General features: G+C 38.9%; 2 protein-coding genes across 2 annotated transcripts; one reads left to right on the top strand and one right to left on the bottom strand.

The window, feature by feature from the left end:
• Positions 1-54: 54 nt before the first annotated feature.
• Positions 55-6,760, bottom strand: lgals3a (lectin, galactoside binding soluble 3a). Its single transcript, XM_032499739.1, has 6 exons — positions 6,524-6,760; positions 6,088-6,105; positions 5,224-5,997; positions 3,903-3,991; positions 3,368-3,524; positions 55-1,113 (listed from the first exon to the last, which is right to left on the bottom strand). The coding sequence occupies exons 2-6, from the start codon at positions 6,100-6,102 to the stop codon at positions 958-960; spliced, it is 1,191 nt and encodes a 396-aa protein (XP_032355630.1). The 5' UTR covers positions 6,103-6,105; positions 6,524-6,760; the 3' UTR covers positions 55-957.
• Positions 6,761-8,770: 2,010 nt separating this feature from the next.
• Positions 8,771-14,093, top strand: gmfb (glia maturation factor, beta). Its single transcript, XM_032499770.1, has 7 exons — positions 8,771-8,891; positions 11,669-11,765; positions 12,719-12,768; positions 12,969-13,018; positions 13,240-13,322; positions 13,434-13,507; positions 13,961-14,093. Exons 1-7 carry the CDS (start codon positions 8,889-8,891, stop codon positions 14,030-14,032), a joined length of 429 nt encoding a protein of 142 aa, XP_032355661.1. The 5' UTR covers positions 8,771-8,888; the 3' UTR covers positions 14,033-14,093.
• Positions 14,094-16,802: the final 2,709 nt, after the last annotated feature.

Genomic DNA, 16,802 nt, shown 5'->3' on the forward strand with positions numbered 1-16,802 from the left:
TTTTGACTGCAAACAGAATTAGTGTTCTTCACTTTGGGTCAAATAAAGAATGGGAACAGGGAAACTAGTATTTATTATGTGCACAGGCAGGCAGCTCATTCAAAGTTAAAAGTTTACAATATTGGGAATCAAACAGCATTATCAGCCATTGTTTGTTGCCCTTTATTTATAAGCATATCATCTCAAAATACTGTACCAGTTATTTTTGGCAACAAATCAGAGACCCAATCCCTTCCTTTCCCCTTTCCAACGTTTTACTTTAATTTGAGCCTCACTTTTTAGACCAATAGATTTGACTTCAACATGAAATCATAATTCGGAAAGCATTGCGCTACCCTCCGGTCTGAGACCTGAGAGGATTAATACTGAAGAAAGGAGGAGCTCAGTATATAAATACATCTTATGAAGAAACTTCATCATTAGCCCACTGAATGTTAGCAGGCCAGTATGGTGTGTAGGTGTAGGTGTGTGTGTGTATATGTAGCATCACACCCATGCATTACAAAGGCTTATCAATATTTTGATAAAAAGAACTGAATAATTAACATACACATACTGTAAACAAAATACAGCATACTAGTGGAAAAGATGCTCAACTCAGCCTACAATCTTTTTGGTATAAATTAGTATTTCCTTAAAACGCCGGTTTTAGATGCACTATATCTCATTCACTACTTTGATACTGTTATGTCATAAAATATATTGATTTTGAGAGTGGCAAAAAAAAAAAAAAAAAAAAACATTCAGCAAAAGAAAGGAAAAGGATTACAGTGTGCAACCCTGGGTTAATCTGTCATCTGTTCTGTATTAATGACTAAGTGCCAGGTGGGCAAAGATTGCACTTCGCTGACTATTTTGCCTCAAAAACTCCATCAAGGTATTTGAAAGGATTTCAAATACACTGGTGAGGTGTGACCCGGGACTCCTGTACAGCATGTGGTTTAGCAGCTCTGGGGTTCAGATCATGCTCGGGGATGCGCTGTGCAGGATGATGTCTCCCGTCACACGCAGCAGGGTCACTTCCTCCAGCCCGCCGACTCGGTGCTCGTACTCCAGCAGGTGGGTGCCGTCCACCGCCACTTTAAACGAGTCCTCCTCCACAAGGATCTTCAGCTGCAGGGAGAGCAATGCTAAGGTTACGCACATCATGCCAAGTTATCACGGGTTAATGCAATTACAGCTGAAACAATTAGTTCAATAGTTGGTCAACAGCAAATCAATCTGCAATACTTTTGATGATTAATTTTTTTTTTAAAGATAATTTTTTAGGCATTTTCGGCCTATATTTTTAACAAAAATAAAAAAAATTAATAAAAAAGAATGTTGTCTTCTATGATAGTAAATTCAATATATATACACACACACACACACACACACACAGGTATCAGTTTGGTTTGAAATGTGCATTCCCAGAAGTGCTGGGTACATTGACGCATTCTTTTTTTTTTTCTCTTTCGGGCAGGTCATGTTTTGAAAGACGCTGTCCTGTAATTGATGTAGTTGTGATGAAGAACAGCAGTAGTCGGGCATTCTAAAATGCATAACGTAAAAAAAGCTTATGTACCTAAACAACGATCAATCATCACCAAATTTCTGTCTCATAACGCTCCTCATAACCACTGAAAATTGTAAAAAAATCTAACCCAATGTCTAATTATTATGGATGTTATCTGACATTAAGCATTTCTGCTTCCAGAGCCTAATAAATAGAAAAAGCTTTATGTGGTTTAATGTGCCTAGACAACAATCAATGCTCACCAAATTTCTCTCTCATATTACCCCTCATAACCACTGAAAATTATCCAAAAAATCCAAATCCTAATCCAAAGTCCAATAATTATGGACGTTATCTGACATTAAGCGTTTGTTTCATTGAGGCTACTGTGAAGACGCTAAACACAGTTTAATGTACCTGGACAGCGATCAATGCTCACCAAATTTCTAGTTTGATTATTTTGACCGTTTTCAGTGGTTGCTGAGGAGCAATATGAGAGAGAAATATGGTGAGGATTGATCGTTGTTGAGGTACATTAAACCACATTTGAAATGTCCCGACAGGTGTTGTAGAGTAGCGTGTAACCAGCGCAGCAGCACAACGGCTGTGTCTGTGCCTGCTCTGTGGAGATACAGATTTTTGTGGATTTGTTGGCATCTGTCGCTCAAGAATTGTGTGTTATGAATTTTTTTTTTTTAACTAAAATGAGCTGGAGGTTTTCAAAAAAAGTGGTGGGTACAAAATGACTCATGACAAAATCTGATAGGTTGAGCATATATATATATATATATATATATCCGACCTTCTGATCTGGCTAGTCCACAAAGCATTCCAGGATGGGAGAAACTCACAATCGTCATCGTCAATCATTCTGGTGGAACATGTGTACGTTCAAAGTAGTTTTAGTCGTGCAACAGAAAACTCAGACTGGACAGATAGTCTAGCTAGCTGTCTGGATTTACCCTGCAGAGATCTGAGGAGCAGTTGACCAGAGTCCTCAGAAATCAACCAGAGTTTAAAATGCCAACACAAAGGAAGCCCAAATGAGTGAAATCCGGCGGCGTTTCCCTCGGCAACGGAACGTCACGTCATGGCTATAGACTATTTTGGGCTCTAGCAAAATGTGATCAGCCTTTTCTGATCAGACCAAAAGATACAATGAGAAACTAATTACTGGTAAAATGATAATGAAAAAGGCAACTTAATGACATTAAGCTATAATTAGCTTTTTGATTTCAACTGACAAAAAAACTCAGGAAAATTACTTTGAAAAATATGCAACAAATGTCTTTATTTATACCTTTAAAGCTGTGTTAACCAAGTTTGAGATCTGGGAGACTAATACTCATTTCCTACTGACTCAACAGCATGTCTGCCACTGATATGAATAGGTTAGTACAGATTTTATAGACCTGTAACACTGCTTTCAATCATACTATCATGTGACACAGATGTGTTAAACACGTCACAATGTTACTGAACCTTTTCATTTATTCTGGCTGATTAGACCTCTTCTTATGCCGGTTCATGTAATTTCAAAGTTATAATAATTACGAGGTCCCAGCTTGTAAATAGCATTCAGACTCTCAGACTTTTTTTGGATAGTTCTGCTATATCTCACTTGGCAGCTAAAGTCTGTGGACCAAGGGGATACAACTTTAACCTTTGAATGGATATTGTGTTATACCATCAAACCCACAACATTTTTTAATGCTCACTTGACCAAAATCATCTTGAGTTCAAGCACAAACGTAAAAACATTGACATAAACACTATAAGCCTCTATAATGTGTAAAATGTATAAACTACGGACCACAGTGTCAGTGCTGCTACTACTACTACTACTACTACTACTATACTACTACACTTTACCTCAAAACGCTGTCCCTGAACAAATGGGAAGCCTCCTTCCCGCTCCTCTGGCCCCCAACATCCACCTAGGTTGGAGTTTCTGACAATTGTTTGCTCGGGAAATCGAGGATTGAAGTGAAAGACGACATCTGAACCTTTGATGAAGTCAACTTGGAACCTGCAAAAAAAAAAAGATCAGGACTTAGTGCTGTTGACATCGAATCATTCTTTCACTGCACAATTCATACAAAACTAAACGCAGCATGAACCAAAAACAAACAAACAGTAATGATCATTTATTTTAGAAGAGATTTTTTTCATTTTCATCATTTCAATGTCCAACAACAGCCTGTTATTAACAACTGTAAAGTCAAAGATGTCCTATAAAACAGTGAAAGGCAAGCAAGATGTTACAGCGGTGGGAACAACGTGTTGAAGACGACAGCACTGCCATGGTCTGGAGGATTAGGATGGATGCAGTTATTTCTCAGGCATCCAGTTATGTTCCTCAGAGAGCATCACGACAGCAGAATTAGAGGATGATTGTAGTTCCTACCTGTCTCCACCAGGAACAGGCTCCCCGTCTATTGTGATTACAAGGCGTGGCAAAATACCAGCATGAAGTGGGAGCTCAAACGGCGCCATCTGTAAGAAATATTTTGATTTTTAAAATCACAAAAAGACATGTACCATGTTATTTTTTAAAAATGAAGTTAAAAAAATGCAAAATGGGAAATTGTGATTGACTGTTTATTAGGCAAAGGTACACAAATATAAACAGTGTTTACCCTGTTTATAACATACCCAGGGGTAAGGGTGGAATTGTTCACACATTGTATTGCTAATACGCTGAAGAGCTAAATATCACAAAATTGCAGAGGTATTTTTAGTTAATACAAAACTTTGACCCTGCCCACATTCCTAATGCAACACCACAATGAGTCACCATCTCCATTTAGTTCAGCACTCTGATGCAATTTACAATGACTAGTCAAGACAACGACAGAAAAAGTCAAAGTAAGTAAAATCAGTTTTCAACATTATTACTAGTCATCCACTGTACAAACTGACAGAAATCAAAACTTTAAATTATAACCATGTACAAAAATGACAAGGTAATGTGAAAATAGTGACGATCAGCACACACATTTTAATCATACTTGGATTTTATCAGAGAATATAAAAGTGCCTTCATACATTAAACATGAATTCTGTGTAAAGGTGTCATTTTAAATCATATTGCACTTAATTAAAACAATACATCGCCCAGGCAGATTGAACACAAAACCCTAACTGTATATTGTGTATATAGGCTTTGCCACATTTTCACGTGTAGCCTTATCAAACCATATGTTGATTCCGGAAGTGATGTCCTTGTCCGACTGAAAAGTTGAGTTCATTGCTTTCAATTATATGGTGGATTATGTCTGGGCTGAAAGACAAGAATACATTTTTGATAACTACTCTTTTTATATTTGTTGAATCTGCTTCATGTTTTGCTTTGCACCCCAGCAGAGCCCAAGATACAGAACACAATAATCCAAATACAAGCCGGGGCGTAAAACGCTCACTGAAAATGTACCCTCCAGTGGTAAATCCCAACAATGTAGGAAACCAGCTGCAGTATAAGGCAGACACCAAATCAGTCACACTGAAAATGTTAGAAGAAACCCTGTGCTAGAGTAGAATCAATAGCTATATGATAGCAAGTGACCTACTAAAGTGGCTGGTGTCAGTAAGAATGGAGGCTGGTTGTAGCTCCCCACCATGAATCCCAAAGAGAGATGCTTCACTGCCCACCAGAACAAAAACACACCGGAAAGGACATGCAGCAAGCAAGCAACAAAATGTTATTTTAAAACAGTGTTAGTACTCACCAGCATGCCTCCTGGAGCGGCAGGCCCCCCGTATTGACCCATAGACCCAGGGCCAGGACCGAAAGGGCCAGGGGCAGGAGGGAAGCCTCCGCCTGCGGGTGGTCCCCATGACCCAGTGGGTATTGGGGGAAAGCCTCCAGCAGGGAATGCAGGGAAAGAGCCAGGGCCAGCTGGAGGGGGGAATCCACCTGGACCACCTGGTCCGTACATCCCATTGCCTCCTCCTGGCTGACTGCCTGGGAAAGGCACATTTGGATAAGGCCCAGGGGGAGCTCCAGGTCCAGAAGGAAATGGTCCAGTTGGATAAGAAACAGGGCCTCCGGGTAGCTGTCCTGGAGCTCCTTCAGGTGGATACTGCCCAGGGTACTGCCCAGGAAACTGCCCAGGGTACTGCCCAGGATACTGCCCAGGATACTGCCCAGGATACTGCCCAGGGGCTCCAGGGCTGGATGGGAACTGCCCTGGCGCTCCAGGTGCAGGTGGGTATTGTCCAGGTATCCCAGGACCAGGGGGGAACCCACCAGGTGCTGAAGGAGGTCCTGGGTACTGCCCTGGTGCTCCAGGACCAGATGGAAATGGGAATTGCCCAGGCGCCCCAGGGCCAGATGATCCACCGTATTCACCAGGAGCGGAGGGCTGGGTGGGAGCTCCTGGGGCTGAACTTGGCCATCCTGGGTTTGCCGGTGGTGGAGGGTTACAGGCAGGGGCAGACGGGTTAGTGTTTCCTATATTCTTTGCATTGCTTGGGGTGTTGTCTCCTAAGGCATCTGACAGCTAAAACAGAACACAAAACGAAATTGAGTCTCTGTGTCAACAGTTAAAGATCTGTTTAACCGCTAACATTGTGTAATCCTTTGAACTCACCGAGAAATCTGCCATGATCTAAAAAAAGACACGACAAGATAAGACACAACTTTCATTAGTTTTGTAGCAAGTTGTAACAACCGGTTATAGCTAGCTGTCAAACACTGGAAGGTTTGTCACACAGAGGCTCTGAGTAATGGCACACTAGCTAACTAAATGTTTCCATCCCCGACTGGTGATCAACAAAATCCATATGGGCAGAGTCGAAATATCTTGACCAAACATAAATATCATTACAACTAGCTATACAGATGCTACACTGACTTTAGCTGCATATTAACGGTGATATAGTTATTTAAATATCTAGTTAACTGATGTTACATAGTTGGCTACCGACCTAGCTAACAGCTGCTAACTGTTAGTTAACGTTCATAGGGTTTATATTAGCTCCTCGGCGTCAAAAGCGAATAAGTAGTAAAATGATATTTCATGCTACCTCGCCAGAAGATGAACTCCTCTCCAATGATATGTAGGTAACAGTTAGGATTTATCCAGTAGTGGAAGCCAGATAGCCTGCTAATTCGACCTGCGGAGCTAACGTTGGATCTGCTCACACAACTAGCGTTACAACTCTCGACAAGGAAGTTGATGACGTATTCTGACGGGAGGGCGCGTTTCGGCGCGCGCGCCAACGCACTGGCGCGTGCACGCACAAACACACAAACACACACACACACTTTCTCTCTCTCTCTCTCTCTCTCTCTCTCTCTCTCTCACGTACACACACACACACACACGAGGTGACGACCCTGTGACAAAAGTGTTTTATGGTCTCTTTCCTTTCTGCAAGGTGACATCTGCATTCCACTCAGGAATTCAGGGCCGGACTAACTTCCTAGTGGCCGGGGCCTCTGGGCAAAAATGAGCTTTGGGGCCCCTTCTCAACCCTCCACTCTCGGTGCAACATCAATACTAAAAATAGAAGCAACAGAAGCAGCTTTAATGGCCGTTTTGAAGCCTCAAGTTTGGCGACTCGGGCATCGCCATCATGGCTTTTTGCAACCGGATGTGACGTTTTTTGATGAGAGGGTGGAGCTAGCCAGTTCAGGTTCAGGTTACTTATTTATTTATTTATTTGATTAGGACACTGCTCATTAATCAACATTTCTGTATATGCGCTAATATTAGCCAATCGGCTATTTTTTCAACTCTGGTCCTACCCAACATGCATGTCTTTATGGTGGGAAGAAACCGGAGGAAACCCACACAAACACAGGGAGAACATCCAAACTCCACCCAGAAAGGACCGGAACCACCTGGATTCGCTAACCACTTAGCCACCGTGCTAACTGTCATGCCTACTTTATTTACATCCTTAGGTAAATTTGTTGCACAGTAAAAAAGTGAAGCGCATCCACGGACACACAGTTTCAGACAATGGGACAAAAATGAACAATACAATAATGTACAGTTACAGTAACGCTCCAGTGCTAACCAAGATCAGTGTTGTTAAGGGTTGCAATGTCCATGCGCTAAGTGCCTAGGGGGAAAGGTAGCAGTAGCTAGCTAGCTTGGTTGCCATAACAATGAATAAGACATTTTTAGGCGACCATAAACCATAGACAAAAGGTCTTCATTTTGAAACCAGTGGAAAGAAAGCAGGTTTAAGGCACTTCTGCATTGGCTTTACTTTTCAGGCCTGAAAGCTTTTACCATTATTTACAGTGTGTGGTGTACACAGACATGTAATTTGAGTCAGAGAATAGGAATACAGCTAAAACAAGGTGAACAAAACTATTATGTACAGATAAAAGTATATGAAAAAGTATATATATATACATATGCATACACATACATATTATAAACAGTTTTCAGTAATGTGATAAGACAGACATGTATTGAGTAATATGCACCCTGTAGGCTTATTATCAATTGACGAAATAAAGGTCTTCAAATCGGATTTGACACAAGGCCGCTCTACAATACATGGAGGGAAAAAACTCTTTTGTGCTCTCAAATTGCTGCTTCATGTATAAATTACTACTAAGTGCTCTTGAATGAATCATTTGTTGACATGACTTTCCATAATGCCATACAATGTTGTTAGCATTTTAACACATAAGGATGTTCTTATATATTGTTTCATAATCTGCTAATTACCTAGCTTAGAGGTGTCAATATCCAGTGCAATATTCAGTATTCAGATGTTTTACTTTACTAGATTCTGAATAAAATGTTTCCATATATTCATTAAATGAAGCAAAGTTCTATTCAGTAATTACTCTGCCTGTACTCAGAATGTAAAAATACTTCAAGTTAAAATCCTTGATTCAAAGTCTTGAATCCAAGTATTACTACACATGTACTACTTTCACATTTAAAGTAAAGGTAAAATTGCGACATGCTAATGTTATTATATATAATGGGATTGGAAATACTGAAATATTAATGTGTAACTAGCTTATTATATAACCTCATTTTGTTTGGTAGTTTGCATCTATAACAATGTTATAAAATTATATATTTTTTTTAAATAATTAAAATTAAATAAAAAACGTACTCTGCAAAGTAACTAGTAACTTTCAGTGATTAAAGCTTTGTACTGCATCGTTTAGATGGCTATTTTTGCCTGTACAACAATAAATGTTCGTTTGTTTTATTAAAGTACCGAGGCCGTAGGACAATGGTGGAGAGATCAGAGAGATGTATTACCAACTTTTGAAAGAGGGGGGCGCTTGTTTGGGATTGGTCAAACCAGTCACAAGATGATGTGAAGTGAAAAAAAACTACAAAAAAACATTGAAAGCGTCTACCATTCAGAGCAGCAGCTGCAGCTTCAGGGAATTTTTAACTCTTCAACAATGGTAAGTTGTTTATTGGAGTTGCCAGAGAGCTGTGGTTATATTATTTTTCTGCTTTTTAATCGTGTGCCCTTAATAAATGTAAAGTTCCGGGGACTATTAAGGAAAAGTGAGGTCGCAGATAGCTGGCGTTAGCATGCTAACCTAGCATGAGTTCCACCCTCTGTCCATTGGATCAGTGTCAAGCTAGCCAGAATAGAAATGTTGGTTTTCCGGTGACAGATTTCAAAATAAGACTATGGCTGAAAAAAACGAGGTGAAAATTATTAATTACACAACGTAATACTTTGCCTCAGAGTTTTAATTTGCAAAACTCTTAACACGAAATGTTGTACTGTATAATGAATATGTAATAAATCATACAGTCTATCAAGAACATCACAGCATTATATAATGGCTGTAGCATTTTAGTCATACTTTTTTTATTTAAATTAAATTTAAATTAAATGATGCTGATAAACTACTAATTCTCATCTTTACATAGGTCAGCATTCACAACAATTTAGAGTGAGAATAACTTTTGAAAGCTTTGATAATGTTTATTGATCGTGCTGCATCCCTGTAAGTATAGGCAAACGTCTAGAGTCTGATTTTACACTGTTGTAAATCCCACATTCATACAAAGCAAAATGATTTTGACTGTGGTTTACAGCATTGGTTACTTTTGTTGTTCTATATCGACCACAACGTTTTTATTTTATGCAGTACACAAAATATTAGATGCTTCAATAGCTAGTCACCAAAGTACAATAAGCCAAGCTGCAGTAGTGTTTAATTGCTCTAAAACCGTTAGGCAGTAATCAAAGGAAAGAAAAAAAAAAACCTCATTTCTACTTAATTATCTTTCTTTAAAAAGAAAAAAGAAAAAGGCCAGCTATTATTTTTGCAATGCTGCTTACCTGGGTAAATGTGGTAAAATAAGCAGAATAGCTTTAAACGCATGTTTCTTTGACTGATTGATGTCTCTTTCTCGCCAATGACCAGGTTGGTTATCTGACATGTGTTTAACCTTCTGTTGTCAATTCAAACCAAGCCAGTCAACATGGTATTAGGTATTATTAGGAATATTGCTATTTTGTATGTATGTAAGCAGAGCTTTTAATTGGAATGTGGAAATCCTTAGTCTTTTTGGCTCTTGGCCCTGTGCAAGGCAATAATAAAGTACTCTAAATCAATACAGGTCAAAGGGTAACGGGATCAGCACTTAGGACTGCAACTAACAATGATTTGTATTATTGATTACCAGTAATCTGCAGATTGCGTCAGGAAGTAGTCAAAATGGTCCGTTATAAATCGTCAGATGACATTGTTCAAACAACAGTCCAAAATAATATATCAGTTTACTATCAAAAGACAAAGAAAAGCAACAAGTCCTCGCATCATAGACTCTGGAACCATAGAATGATTTGTGCTAGAGAATTGACAGACACTTGAAATTATTATTATGCTATAATATAATTATATTGCTATAATATAATTATACTTTAATTGGTGCTTTATTATTTTCTTTTGATGGACTAATCATCTAAGCTGTAATATGAGTCTGGCTCCATTTCTGGAATTTTCCGAACATAGTGAATGCTTTTATTTCGAAGAGCAAGCTAGCGGGCTTCCTGTGATAGTGTGGCTAAGTGTGGCTAGCTTGTTGCAGCCGTGATGTGCTTCAACACGTCTGGGTTTGGAGAGCTGCTTTAACGCTAGCTTGCCTGCTGCTTGTCGTAATGAAAATCGTTTTCCCCCGGGTTTGTTTGACTGCGTGTCATGACAACTCGACTGTCTTCAGTGTCGAACACTATTTGTCTCATTTTTTAAACATGAAATGCATTAAATTAACTGGCTCGTTTAAGTTAGCTGACTCTCATTTCCTGGATGAATTAGCAGCCAGCCAAAGCAGCGAGCTAGCTGTCAGTGGCTGGAGGAATTTAAACCAGAAGCCAACCTGTCCGCTCGCCATCATCGTCCTATGCCCACACAGGTCGCATAGGAAGAGGATTTTGTTAGTCTCTCTGTCCCAACCAAAGACACTCCAGTCTCTTCTTAATCTGTACAGATTTCTCTCTGAGCTGAGTCCTGACTCCCACCAGCCATCTGTTCAGGAAGGTGTAATTATAGAATTCAGAGACTCTGCAGAGACTCTCTAAAGAGTTTATGTCTTTGGGCTGGAGTTATGTAATGTTCAGTGTGTGGACGTGACAGAGGTTTAGACCAATACAATCCTGCTGAGGCTGATCTATTATCTTTCAGAGGAAAGCCAGTGCATCAGATTGGTTCTTGCAGAAAGAGATCTTTTGATTATTCAGGATACTAATACGTGGCTTTACAGTTAAGCAACACAATGCATGAAAACCACTTAAATCTACAGTATGAGATTCAGCAGCTGTCTGCCATACATATAAACTCTCTGCATATATCCTTAAAACATCTGGCCAAATTAAGCAATTTATTCAAGCAATAGGTTAAGATTTATATTTTTTGGATTAGAAGCAATAAAACACCATTAATGCAGCACTCGTTAGTGATTTATTCATCTTTATTTGTACCTACAGTTAAATTTGTCCAGTATGATTAGTTACAATATGCATGTGGTGTTCTATTTAGCTTCCAATCCAGAGATCAGAGCTGTGTTTGGTTAGCCTTGTACAAAACACAAAGAGAGAAAAGAGATGAAAACTAAATACAGAAGGGTTTAATCTGTGTACGGTGTAAGTGCTTTTTCTTTAGGAATGTATGATTGAAGTGCCCACATGGATCTATCTGCATGTCTCTCCTGTTTTCATCAGAGTGAATCACTGGTGGTGTGTGATGTGGATGAAGATCTGGTTAAAAAGCTGAGGCAGTTCCGTTTCAGGAAGGAGACCAATAATGCGGCCATCGTGAGTGAGTATTGGCAGCACATATTTCATGTCATTAATTTCTTCTCCTAGCATGTTTTTTGATAATATGTTAAGCTCAAACAGTAACTGGGAAGATGATACAAGGAGTCCCTGTGTGTGGAATCTAGTGGAAACGTGAATTCATCATTTGTGCCATTGGTTTTATTTCTGTGTTACACGTAAGGCTGGGCAATATATCGATATTGTATCGATATACAGTATATGAGGCTAGATATCGTCTTAAATTTGGATATGTAATATCCTGATAATACACAAGTGTTGTCTTTTCCTGGTGTTAAAGGCTGCATTACAGTAAAGTGGTGTTATTTTCTGAACACACCAGGCTGCTCTAGCTGCTCTATTATTTTTGTTATTATATCAACATAACTGCTGATTATTTATCAAAAATCTCATTGTGTGCATATTTTGTGAAAGCACCAATTGTCAACCCTACAATATTGATATCGAGGTATTTGGTCAAAAATATCTGGATATTTGATTTTCTCCATATCGCCCAGCTCTAGTTACATGTGATTCGTTGTTTTTGTGGTAACAGAGTCAATGGCATTATGCAGAATTACAGAAAAAATGGCAAGATATTAGATTGGGCAGCTAGAGCATGGAGGATGAAGGGACGAGCTAGCTCCAAATACAGCAGGTGGGGAGACAGCGTACTGAGTGTTGCATCAGTTCCAGAATCAAAGTCAGCGTAAGCTTTATCTCCACCATCTCTGGATCAAAATGTCATCGCTGCTAAATGGGATTAGACGTGTGTTTGAATGACATGGACTCTGATTAAAAGGCATACCGCCCCTTTTTTTACATAAGAACATTTGTAATAGGATATATGAGCAAAAACACAACATAACCTGCTTTGGTATTTTATTATTTGCATATACACTTAACACATTTTACGTTTGAACATAAGCTATTCATGTTTGCTTTTTCACCCCTCAGTGAAGATTGATAAAGACAAGCAGCTGGTGATTCTTGAGGAGGAACACGAGGTGAGTTAGCTATCAAACTTTTCATTATCTAATGATGCATACACACACTTTTAAAATAAATGAATAATGGAGATGTTGAACTTTGTGTGGTTAAACCTGGATAATTGCTTTTCTCGATAAAGTGTAACTTAAGACATTGCACAACAACAGAGACGCAACACCTCACTGAACTGCTGATCCCACTTGTGTCTTTTTTTAAGGATATTTCTCCTGATGATCTAAAGGATGAACTGCCTGAGAGACAGCCAAGATATCCTTTGGTTAAGTGGCCGGTCTTATTTTAACAGGATTTAAATAAGGATTCCACCCCATCTTGACCTTACTGTATGCATATCATGAGTCTGGTATCTTAAATCTTTCTGTTCACTCTTGCTAAATGAAGTAGTATGTCAAGTCCTGTTTTAGTTTTGTGTTTTTTCTGTCTTGGCCGCGCTGATGTGAAATACGGGAACGGTCCTTAGCACCAGGAACATTTATCGTCTACAGTTATAAATACGAACATGACGACGGACGTGTTTCCTATCCTCTCTGCTTCATCTTCTCCAGTCCAGTGGGTGAGAACTCCTCCAGGGTTACTTTTGAATGACTGGTACATGTTGTTCACTGCACTGTTCTATCCTCCAGGACGTTTGAGTTAATGGTGGCATGTCGGTTGTGTTCTGCAGGTTGCAGACCAGAGCAGCAGATGATGTACGCAGGAAGTAAAAACAAACTGGTGCAAACCGTTGAACTGTCTAAGGTTAGTGAGCTGCCTCTCACATTGGTGCTTAGTCATAATTAAGTAGTACTGGGGTGTAATGAATGCAACATTGTAATTGAATCTTGTAAAATTCCCATGATCAGCTTTAGCTGTACTTTATGATTAGTGCTAATAAGCCTATATTACCATGCTAAAACACTAAACTAAAATGGTAAACATTATACCTGCAACATCAGCATTGGCACCATTGTGACCTTAGCATTTAGCTGAAGGCACGGCTGTGCCTTAGGACAGCCTCGCATGGCTGTTGTAGACTATAGTCTTTGCTTATTAATAAAGTAGCATTAGTAGTTATTAGATGATTATTTTATTACATCTTACATTTATTGCATAGCAGGTGCTAGGCTTTACACTAAACTGCATCCTAAGACCTTTTTCTGTATTGCATTAAAGGCAAATTCTCATTCTGGGTCCTTGTTATGTTTTTACCAGGTGTTTGAGATCAGAAACACAGAGGACCTAACGGAGGAATGGCTTAGAGAGAAACTTGGCTTCTTCGGTTAAAGTCACCTCATCAAGTGGTCTGGGATGTGAGGAGGATCCAGATTGCACTCTCCAGTGAGGAGGATCCAGATTGCATCTCTTGGGGAGAACACACCACAGTTAACGTTTGCCTCCTCTGTGTACCAGACCTGATTTAAATATTGTTTGCAAACACCTTCTGTACTCGGTTTTAGGTCTATTTGGTAGAGTTTACGGAAAATTAAAATTCAACGTTAAACTAACTAAACCTCGCTCATCTGGCAGCCTAAAACTGAAAACACTATTTGACGCAGGTCTGCTTTTGTCTCCTATACGATCTCTCCATGTGCCAGTTATGTGTCTGTAATGAATTAACACTCCCATAGCTCTTGAATCGGCCAGAAATTGATGTTACTCATCCACTCTTCCTAAGCATGTTCATCCAGGAGAATTTAAAGGCATTGTAACAATTTGTTTTGTTTCCTTAAGTAGTTTACACTCAAAGGTTTTTACTAGCAACGCTGAACCTTCTGAGTTTCACCTTTTATGTTTAATACTTTTTTTAAATTTGAGGGAGCCTTACTTTTGGATTCTTTTTTTCCCGGTGGATGTAGGGTTATTTAAGCATATATTTTTTAGCAGTTTCCTTTTGTTATGAAAATCAAACCTCCTGCCAAAACACGTGAACAATCATAGTTACAATTGATAGAAGAATTTAGAGTTCAGATTTAGTCAGTCTCTCCTTCAGTATTAATTTAGATTATAATTTAGATATCAAACTGTTATCACTCCAGTCTACGAAGGATAACAACACTAAGACCATTTGACAAGAGGCATTCCTAAGATATCATGCTGTATGTAATGTGTTGTACCGTCTCCTGTGCACATGTACAGGCTGGCAGAAGCCCTCGCGTGATGCTTTAATCCATCCTCAGATCACATCTTTGTATCTGTTTAGAGAGAAAACAGTGTGACTTCTGGGTAAAGCTGTATTCTGCCTTTGACCTGCATATTTGTTATAACGATATCCCACTACTGATAACATTTCCACTGAAACATTCCAAAATGAACAATTTATTACCTAGGACCAACTTCCATCTGTGGCGACCAAGTCAGTAATCTACTGGGTCACTGTGTCTTTAGGGCGATTGTTAGCTAATATTGTGCATTATAGTTATTGCCGTTATTAGTGTTTTTGAATGTTGTGCTTCATTCTGATGTTTTGCTTAGTGGAAGACACAGACACACTTGAGGATGATGGCTGTGACTTCTTCAAATGCCAGTTGTGCTTAATATTTAGAAGGGACAGCATCGGGGCAGTTCTGTATGGAAAATGCATTCCTTACAAAACAGGGTTTAACCAATATAGATGTTTGAAGGCTGAAACTGATATTTGTGTACTCAATGTGCCAGGAGCTCATATTTCTTACCAGTATTACGTTACAACAGTTACGTTTGATCTGTATTCTTCTTTGTTCATGCCCAAGCGCGACAGCAGCTCCTTGTTTCCCCTAAAACAGCATTTAAACCAATCCAACACACTAAAACGCCAAACCAGTTGCTAATACTTAAAGGATTAGTTGCTCTTAACTCCAGGGCGACCAAGCTTAAATAGTTAAAGCTACATAAAGTGTACTTTAAACAGGCAAAGAAAATAAAACTGTATTGCTGGTGCTACATGACTCCGGTGGCAGATTTTGGATTCTTAATAAAATCTTAATATTAGCTCTCTTGGTCTGACCCTGATAAAGAATAACAGGCACAAATGAATTTCACATGTTCGCTCATCAGTGTCATCTCTCGTTGAGAAACTCCTACTTTGGAAACAGTTAAGGGAGCGTTGTGGCTCATTCAAAGCCCCAAGGGAGGAAATCACCACACACTTACTGCTAAGTCTACCATACCAATGTCTTTTCTTCATTTTTTTCTTTTTGTGATATTTAAACACGTCTCTTTTAAACAAACATCTGGCCAAAATGAGAATGGGACACAATTATGGTTTGGGGGGAGAAAAGATGGTTGGAAAAGCTTTGTTAGGGGATTATGATGGTTTTTTTTAAAACCCTATTTTTCCCCCTAACTTTCCGATCTATCTCTAAAATCCAGAAGACAAGATCTTTTTTTGTATTTAAATGTGAACTTGGTAGAGATCTGACTCAAAGATAGGTATGCACAATCACACCATTTCATGTAAATCACCTGTTGGTGTAAAATGTTTGATATTAAGCATTAACGATTTGTCAGGGCAGGATTTCAATGGGGTATAATCGTCAACACTTGTTTTGCTGTTTACTGATTCATCAAAGCTAACATTTACACAGTCAGCTTGAGATTAGTCAGTATTATGCTGCTGTAAAAACATAACTTCAACGTGGGTCATTCTCATGTTTTTAATAGTTCCTGTTCTTACTTGAGCTGAGGTTGTATGTTATCTAAGATTTAAGACCCTATGACCTGCAAAACCCTTTCAAATCTCGCTGTACATTTTCTAAATGTAGTCAATCTGAAATCAAGGATGTCTGTCTTTATATTTAATTTGAAATGTGCAATAAGTCAAAACATATTCAGCTGTTATCTTTTTAAAACAAAATTCTTAAAACCTCTAATGTGGAGAGCTACTGTAAAAGATGTGCATGCTTTAATGTATGTCTGAGCAGGTGTCCTAATTTGCTAACGACATATTCAAGAATGCGCTGCTCTGTTGCATGCATTTTACAATATTAAGTTAATTTTATTAGACTGATTTTATTTGCATACAAATTCCTAAAAAACATTTGCATCTCAAACATCTGGTCTCAGCTGTGTTCTTACT

The sequence above is a fragment of the Etheostoma spectabile genome, chromosome 20 (genome assembly GCF_008692095.1).
Source record: "Etheostoma spectabile isolate EspeVRDwgs_2016 chromosome 20, UIUC_Espe_1.0, whole genome shotgun sequence".
Lineage (NCBI taxonomy): Eukaryota > Metazoa > Chordata > Actinopteri > Perciformes > Percidae > Etheostoma > Etheostoma spectabile.

What these genes read in the sequence shown, in the direction of transcription:
- lgals3a (XM_032499739.1), bottom strand. An exon ending in CCGCTCCAGGAGGCATGCTG is followed by an intron (nt 3,992 to 5,223) that starts GTGAGTACTAAC and finishes TATTTCTTACAG; the next exon opens with ATGGCGCCGTTTGAGCTCCC. An exon ending in CCTGTTCCTGGTGGAGACAG is followed by an intron (nt 3,525 to 3,902) that starts GTAGGAACTACA and finishes TTTTTTTTGCAG; the next exon opens with GTTCCAAGTTGACTTCATCA.
- gmfb (XM_032499770.1), top strand. An exon ending in TTCTTGAGGAGGAACACGAG is followed by an intron (nt 12,769 to 12,968) that starts GTGAGTTAGCTA and finishes TCTTTTTTTAAG; the next exon opens with GATATTTCTCCTGATGATCT. An exon ending in AAACCGTTGAACTGTCTAAG is followed by an intron (nt 13,508 to 13,960) that starts GTTAGTGAGCTG and finishes TGTTTTTACCAG; the next exon opens with GTGTTTGAGATCAGAAACAC.